The sequence below is a fragment of the Tachysurus vachellii genome, chromosome 9 (genome assembly GCF_030014155.1).
Source record: "Tachysurus vachellii isolate PV-2020 chromosome 9, HZAU_Pvac_v1, whole genome shotgun sequence".
In the NCBI taxonomy this organism is placed as follows: domain Eukaryota; kingdom Metazoa; phylum Chordata; class Actinopteri; order Siluriformes; family Bagridae; genus Tachysurus; species Tachysurus vachellii.
Window position 1 is genome coordinate 14,036,040 of NC_083468.1, and position 8,467 is coordinate 14,044,506.

Sequence of the window (8,467 nt, forward strand, 5' to 3'; positions counted from 1 at the left end):
ATTATACTGTATTAAGCTGTATTATTAGTAAATATTATGAAGGCGGAGGCGCAATAATAGTGCTTTACTTGATATAGGAGTAAACTACACAAATATCGGACAATGCCTAGTGGAACAGTTTTCATTTTTGCTACATTTTTTAAACTGTTCGCTGTGGTTTAGCAATGCCATATGATCCAAAAGGACTTTTGTTATACAATGTTGTTCATATTATATTATTATATTTATATTATAATAACTCTATTCTCGGTATACTTTATTGCAGATTATTGTTTAAATATTTAGTCAATTGGCCTAATGTTTCCGACAACCATTTACATATTAAATTAAATATATATGTCAATATCCCCTGGGGAAAAAGTATGGAAGATTATCCCTATAGCACACTTTGGATTGATTTCACATTAATGATAAAGAAATGCGTGTTTTTGTATTGCATTGGATAGGACTCTCTTTAGGACCGTGTCGCTGCTCGACCTTTTTTTCTTTGCTTTGGCAAAGCACCAAGTAGCACAAGCGCCGACTAGCCAATCGGGTTCAGGGGGGCGGTCCGTGAGCTCTGACCAGTCAAACGCAGTCACTTTCCATATATGGCAAACCATCTCCATGGTAACGTGTGCTAAGTTGCAGCAGTCGTGTCAAAGTTCACTATATAGAGAGCTCGGTGAGCTGATCAGAGAGAAAGCATTCTGCCAGCCCAGCGCCTCCAAATCGCAATCACTTCCTAACCTCCCCCTTTTTATCATATTTGATCACTTTGATTCTCCGTTCTCTTCACTTATTATTTCTGCTACACGCAAAGGAAGCTCAGTAGGTTGCGCTCTCTTTTTTTGTTTCCTTATCGCTGTCGCTAGCCTGCAGAGTTGACTTCATATTTACTCGTGCAAACAGGCTTGGGTTTGCGCGCGGCGGCTAGCACTACCTCATCTGGAAGAAAAAAAAAGGAAGAAACGGCGATATTTGGGTCCAGTTGGTTATTTTGCAACACTTCAAGACTGGAACTTGATGTGTCGCTTGCCAGTTTCTGTAATCTATAAGAGTTCTATTTTCCGCGAGACTGAACGTCGTTATAACGTCGAAGTTATACTGGCCCTGTCTTTTTAGCAGACTCTTGCATTTCTTTGGTCGTCGTATATATTTTTCTTCTACGGCTTTCCTGAATGGATGACTGCAGGCGCCCCTGGACGTGGCCTCTAAGAGCAGGACTGCGATTCGGCTCGTCTTCGTGTCAGTTCTAACCACAGGCAAGTCCAAAAGCGGGCTACGATTCGTCGTTGGCGCGCGAGTTTAACGAGTGGGATAAAAGCACAGGTTGCATTATTTCTTCGCACGTTCAAAACACCTTGACGTGCTTTGCTTTAGAACCAGGAGCACCACGACACGCCAACAGCAAAAAACAACAACTACAACAACAACAAAGCAAAAGCAAAAACGGACAACACAAAGTTGCTGACTGATTAGATATGGCAATGGTAGTGTGGAGAGGCTCCCAGGACGATGTGGCCGAGACGCAGGGCGCCCTCTCATCACAAGCCCAAGGCGGACTAACCCTTGCGACCCCTCAGCCGAGCCAACTGAACCTCACGGCCTCGCAGGTTGCGCCTCCGACCCCTCAAACTCCCGTACAAGGCGCGCCGAATAGCAACGCACAGTCCACGCCAACAAACCAAACGTCGCAGAGTGTGTCAGACAAACAGCAGCAGCAGCACATCGAGTGCGTGGTGTGCGGCGACAAGTCAAGCGGAAAACACTACGGCCAGTTCACATGCGAGGGCTGCAAAAGCTTCTTCAAGCGCAGCGTGCGGCGCAACCTCACATACACGTGCCGCGCCAACCGGAATTGTCCCATCGACCAGCACCACCGCAATCAGTGTCAGTACTGTCGCCTCAAAAAATGCCTCAAAGTTGGCATGAGACGGGAAGGTATTAAGATTTTCTTTCTCGATTCTCTTGTTGTTTTGTGTTTGTTTCTTAGGCCAGTGCATGCCTCCAGCTTCCAGCGTGTGCTAAGGAACCGCCTTCGTTAATTTTCCAGGGAGTTGATAATACTCAAATAAATCATATTCCACGCGTTAATTGCTATAGCCATGCTATAGTCCTACTTGTGGTTTCCATATTGTTTGGGAATATAACATGGGATGCACTGTGATTTAAATAAGACCTCAGCAGTATATACTAAACGCTTATGAAAATCGGACAAACAGCATTACACACACACAAACACAAACACACACACACAGAGAGAGAGAGAGAGAGAGAGAGAGAGAGAGAGAGATTAGGCTACGATGTCATGATCGACCGCCTACACAAGCCATAAAACTGAAGTTTTAAGATCGGGTCTAATTCGCTTGTGCTTGGTTTGGTGTTCCCCTAGCAAGTCCAGTTCACCTTTAGTTGTTCTCGCGCTAGCTAAGTAGGATATGGATTAGCATCCGTGCCTTCCTTTGTTTCAATTTTCAAGGGTCTCGTGTTGTTATGTTTTCAAATATCAATCGGATTCGCTGATAACCTTTCAGTATTTCCGATATTTATACGTAAGTTGATAACATTTATTTTAAATAATAGCTTTTTTTTTCATTGTTAGAGACTTTAGGTTGAACTCTGTCAATTGTACAGGGGCTACACCATATGTTTAATGTGAAGCAATGCAATTATATTTTTAAATGATTGCAATACTGTTATTATTAAAGCAAATACGAGCAAATCTTATGTTAGTTTAACTTTCAGGCATTATAACGTTTTGAGCTTTATGATCGAGTATTCATATTATGCCAGGCACTGTTGTGTAGAATTTCAAACATCAATATCTGTAGTTTCTCTTTTTGCAGCGGTACAGAGGGGCAGGATGCCACCCACGCAACCGCACCATGGCCAGTTCGCCTTGACTAACGGGGATCCGCTGCACTGCCATTCCTACCTATCGGGATATATCTCTCTGTTGCTGCGTGCAGAGCCCTACCCAACGTCGCGCTATGGAAGTCAGTGTATGCAGCCCAACAACATCATGGGCATCGAGAACATTTGCGAACTGGCGGCCCGCATGCTGTTCAGCGCTGTGGAGTGGGCCAGGAATATTCCCTTCTTCCCCGATCTTCAGATCACAGACCAGGTGGCTCTGCTCAGGCTCACCTGGAGCGAGTTGTTCGTCCTCAACGCGGCCCAGTGCTCCATGCCACTGCATGTAGCCCCTCTGCTAGCCGCCGCAGGTCTCCACGCCTCCCCCATGTCCGCGGACAGAGTGGTCGCCTTTATGGATCACATTAGAATCTTCCAGGAGCAAGTTGAAAAGCTCAAAGCGTTACATGTGGACTCGGCCGAATACAGCTGCTTAAAAGCCATCGTGTTATTCACCACGGGTAAGTTCCAAGTAAAACAAAATTAAAATATTCGGCTAACCGAACCCTAGATATCATCATCATCATCATCATCATCATCATCATCATCATCATCATCATCAACGACAACAACAACAACAACAACAATATAATAATAATAATAATAATAATAATAATAATACTTAGTATTCTTCTTCTTCTTCTTCTTCTTCTTCTTCTTATTATTATTATTATTATTATTATTATTATTATTATTATTATTAGTAGTAGTAGTAGTAGTAGTAGTAGTAGTATTAACTTTATTATTATTATTTTCTTCTTATACTTCTTATTATTTGTGAATATTTATTTAAATAATGTATGTGTTCACAGATGTCATAAAACAACCAAAATACAATATGAACAGCAGTAGTACCAAGTGATCAAAAAATAGCATTATAATAGTTTACATGTTTTTAGCTAGGTCTTTAAGTTAGGAAATATTCCTTGTTAAAATTCTGCAGGCATGAACACACACAGTGTATCACTAACAGCATGTGTATTTAAATCAAGTATCATGTATCAAGTATTTAGAATACTGCCCTTACTGATTATCAAATTGCTGTAAAAAGTGAGAACATACTATAATTTTCTGGCAAATATCCTTTAAATATTTACTATTTACATGATTTAGTTATTTAGAATGACACATAGTAACGATGTCACGCTTAGTGGGGGAGGGAAGATGAGGGAAGATGAGTCAGTTAGGAAGAGGAAGAAATGCCTAATACTACATTTAAACACATTTAAGCACAACTTTTTTTTATCTTATGTCTTTGCTTGATCTCTCAAATTTGAATATTTCTTCAAGTTGATAAATAGGCGCGGCAAGATTAGATTTGTGCTACGACGCGTCAGAAGGCAAAGAGAAATTTCATTCCACGCCGTAAAAGGGCTTACAATTGTTCTGTATTTCTTAAGGGGATCTAGCGATCCGAGACACATGCTGGACATGTTCCAGAGTTGGGTCATGACCCTCACTTCCTTTCTTTATTTGTGCATTATAAACGTTGCATAGTTTTGAAAAATCTTATGCCCTTAAGTGTTTTATGAAGAATCATTTGTATACTAATCCTCTGCCAGATTAGTAGACTAGCCATTTTGGGGTTTAAGTATTCTACTGAAAATAACCTAATAACTTTCTACAGCATGTTTACTTTCTGAAAAGTCGTTAAAAAACCCCTCTATAAACAAGTAATATTAAATTGAATTGTCAAAGTATTCAACTCCTGATTTAATGAGAGTACTTTCCAAATAGCTTTTTATCTGTTACACACATGTATATCCACTGGAATACTAGTTTTATTAAAGTATTTTTAGTTAAACCTTTTTATGAACTTACAATTAAGTCATTAGGTTTATATACCGCCTACCGACAACCGGTCCCGAGTGATTTGTAGTAATCTTTGCATGCTTGTTCTCTTTGTTTTTTCTTTATTTAATGCACCAGCATATTTTCCATCCTCTAGAATGTAATGCATCGCATTTGTGTTGATGCAAGCCCAATACCTGTTTCTAAGCGGTGTTGCCCGGTAGGCAATATGCTATCAATGAGCACAAGTCTAAATTTGACAGATGACGTCGTTTGATAGCCTGAACGCCAGTGTATGTTTATGACTCTCCCCTGCAGTGATACCCTTTATGTACGCGCAAGGTATCAAAGCAATATCAAAGCTGAATGATGATGACGATGACATACTGAGAATATAGAACCAGATATTTTAGTACATTAAAGGGAAACGTTGAGTGATGCTCATGCGAACTTCATAAAATGTCAGTATATTTATTTGTTTGTTTGTTTGTTTGTTTTACTTGTAGATGCTTGCGGTCTGTCAGACGTGGCCCACATCGAAAGCTTGCAGGAGAAGTCGCAGTGTGCATTGGAGGAATACGTGCGGAGCCAGTACCCTAACCAGCCTACGCGATTTGGAAAGTTATTACTACGCCTGCCTTCTCTACGCACAGTGTCCTCTTCGGTCATAGAGCAATTGTTTTTCGTCCGATTGGTAGGTAAAACCCCAATTGAAACCCTCATCCGGGATATGTTGCTGTCAGGGAGCAGTTTTAACTGGCCATATATGTCTATTCAGTAATCAAAAGGAAGGATCGAAAATGGGCGTGCTCTAGTTAGCGCTTCTTTTTGTAGAAGAAACCGGCTGTTACACGAGTTACTTTCACGGAAAAGAGACGTTTTTCATAAGTGACTGTGAATTCTCAAATAAGAGACATTTATTGAAAACTACCTGGGGCAGCGGGGTAGAAGTGGTGTGTGTGGAGAAGGGTATTTTACTTTTTTCTTTTTTAAAACAAAAGAGAGAAAAAAGCACGGAAAGGGTAACGGGGCAAAACACAGAATGGATTTTAAAATATTCCTTCTGGAGAGAGAAAACTTGAAGTGCATTTAAATTGGATAAATTTAGAAGAAATTCAAAAGTCCGTTTTCATTTTACCAAATGGCTCTTATGTCCTGTGTCCATGTATCTACCGCTATTTTGCATATTTTTAAACATCTTCACTGGTTCCAAACCAGCCTATGTGATTCTGTATTCTAAAGCTGTTTTTTTATTGTTGTTGTTTTTTTAATACTAATAATAATTTTCTGATAATCACTACTTAAAACCTTTGTAAAAAGGTTCTTTAAGAATTGAAAGTAAATCAGCAATATAAGAATACTTATGAACGCTAAAACGCACTTAAATTTGCTGTTATGAACTTCAATCCCGAAAAATAACACTCTCTTAAATCCAAACTTTCAGACTTAATGCACCAGGGTGCCACTATTCAGTTTAAAACAGATTAAACTGTTAGTCAAATTACACTACCAGAGCTCCGGACGCTCTCTCTCTCTCTCTCTCTCTCTCTCTCTCTCTCTCTCTCTCTCTCTCTCTCTCTCTCTCTCTCTCTCTGTCAGTATATGTGTGCGTGTGCGTTTCCGTGTGTTTCAGAGAGAAAGAGTGTTCCTTGCGACTGTTTTGATGTTGCGACCTGCTCAAATGGTCTTACTTTCAGTTCAGTGTAATAATTGTTTTGAACTGTGAACACTTGGTTATTACTTGGTTTGACTAATAACGTTTATTTGTTCAAAGATTTGTATTAAATTATACGAAGTCCGTACACTTTGCGATGTTGTCAAAATGCTTAACTATTGTTAAAGCCCATTAAACTGTATTTTAAAAGAAGCTAAGCAGTAATATAAAGAACCGCCCGCAAAAGCCTCCCCAACAGACTTAAAGCATTAAAAGTGCCTGTAAAGAGCGAAATCACTGATTTGTTATTTAAACGTTATTGTATGTGTAGGCTAGCAAACGTGGGGATTTTTACAATTCAGTCTTATGATTGAATATTTCACTTGAAAAAGAGGGAGGGGTGACAATTAGAGGCAGTATTCTTGTAAATATATAGGTCAATTCATGGACTTTTTCTTATACAAAATATATGTGATTAAGAATTAAAAACTGTGGTTGCCATTTTTTCTTTAAATCAACTGTCTTCAAAAATGAGTGGCAGAGTTAGCTAGTAGCACTGATTTTCTTTTTTATTTGTATTGTACATACATATTAAGACAAATGTTTTTTTCATGTATCTAGACTGTGAATGCATGGCCACAGGTCGCTAACCTATTTTACCTTTGATATATATAAATGTAAATGTTTTTGACTGTATAGATATAATCTGTGCATTCAGTACACTAGCCCTTGTATTTAAGAAGAAAAAAGAAACAAAACGTTCAATAATAGGATACAACTTAACAGGGTGAACTGGTTTGGAAAGGGGTGGCTATTTTGACTTCAGTGTGCCTGCTCCTTTTCGGTCTGTAACAGATGCCTTGTATGTGTGTGTGTGTGTGTGTGTGTGTGTGTGTGTGTGTGTGTGTGTGTGCGTGTGCGTGCGTGCGTGCGTGTAAGTGTGAAAGCTTGCAATTTCGTCCTTGTCTCGAGGCTTTTCTTCAACACACAAGACACCATGTTGTGGTTGGATAAAAAGGGATCATATTGTGTAGTTGACTGAGCAGTTATCCTGGGTTGTTCCCCTGCCACATATGGACCAGAGAATGCTACATGATTGTAATTATGAACAGTTTAAACTGACCCACCTTTTTATATAAATATATAAGAATATATTACTGCAGGGTATTAATAACGAATAGATACTTTTTTATTATTATTATTATTATTATTATTATTATTATTATTATTATTATTATTATTATTATTATTAATTCCAAGTGATATATGTGAGTGTGTGTGTGTGGAAGTTTATAGTTGCAAAAAATCTTGTTTGTTTGTGTTAGCTTACTGTAAACAAGCATTCTGCTGTAAATTTGTTCTTGGTATTAAATTATAATTTATGAATTTGAAATCAAAAGTCTTGCCATGTTTTGTCTTTTCTGGTCTGCTGGTCAATCAGTGATTTTTACAAAATGTTTTGCATTACTGATATGTACTCCAGTGTGTGCTGTGTGGTAAAGGAAAAACCTTAACGATCCAAATGACATTTAATACTAGCAATAAGGTAACAGGAAATAGTGGGGAATGAAACGCTCTTATTTATGTATTAATTTATTAATTTATTAATTAATTAATTTATTTATTTATTTATTTTTGTGCTTTGCGTATTTTCCAATGATAACAAATTATTTATGGTAAACCGGTGCCGCTCCCCGTCTGTGTACGTAATTTTTCTTTCTGCGAGATACTTTCTACTTCACTTAATATGGGCGGGTAGGCTACATGTCAAATACTGCCATCGTCTGTTGTCTGAGCGAAATAGCAAAACGGGCAGCGGTCACACTTCTCTCGGTCAGTTCTGACAATCTGTCTCTATAAGCAAGACCAAATCGTAATAAACTTTGCCTCCAGTTCAGTCAGTAAGGCACTGATTAAATGACTACATAAATGTTATTTATTTATTTATTTATTTATTTATTTATTTATTTATTTATTTATTTATTTATTTTAATTTAAATTTTACTGTCAGATTTTCGCCCCAACTCCAAGTTTCAGCATCGTTTTCCTGGCCGAGAATTTTGTTGCAAATATCAGCCTATTAACAACAACAACAACAACAACAACAACAGCAACAACAACAACAAC

At 38.5% G+C, this 8,467-nt stretch overlaps 1 protein-coding gene across 2 annotated transcripts; it reads left to right on the forward strand.

Annotated features, from left to right (window-relative positions):
• The first annotated feature begins 644 nt into the window (after nt 1–644).
• Nucleotides 645–7,659, forward strand: nr2f2 (nuclear receptor subfamily 2, group F, member 2). Of its 2 annotated transcripts, none has more exons than XM_060877813.1 (3): nt 645–1,923; nt 2,814–3,356; nt 5,193–7,659. In XM_060877813.1, exons 1-3 carry the CDS (start codon nt 1,464–1,466, stop codon nt 5,465–5,467), a joined length of 1,278 nt encoding a protein of 425 aa, XP_060733796.1. In that variant the 5' UTR covers nt 645–1,463; the 3' UTR covers nt 5,468–7,659. The 2 variants fall into 2 exon arrangements, with proteins under 2 accessions (XP_060733796.1, XP_060733797.1); XM_060877814.1 differs by having other exon boundaries at nt 646–1,923; nt 2,829–3,356.
• Nucleotides 7,660–8,467: the final 808 nt, after the last annotated feature.

Bases quoted from the DNA above. Each gene is read 5' to 3' on its own strand.
- nr2f2 (XM_060877813.1), top strand. From the start codon at position 1,464: ATGGCAATGGTAGTGTGGAGAGGCTCCCAGGACGATGTGGCCGAGACG. The intron at 1,924-2,813 runs GTATTAAGATTT...CAATATCTGTAG, and splicing joins AGTTGGCATGAGACGGGAAG to TTTCTCTTTTTGCAGCGGTA. The intron at 3,357-5,192 runs GTAAGTTCCAAG...TTTTACTTGTAG, and splicing joins CATCGTGTTATTCACCACGG to ATGCTTGCGGTCTGTCAGAC.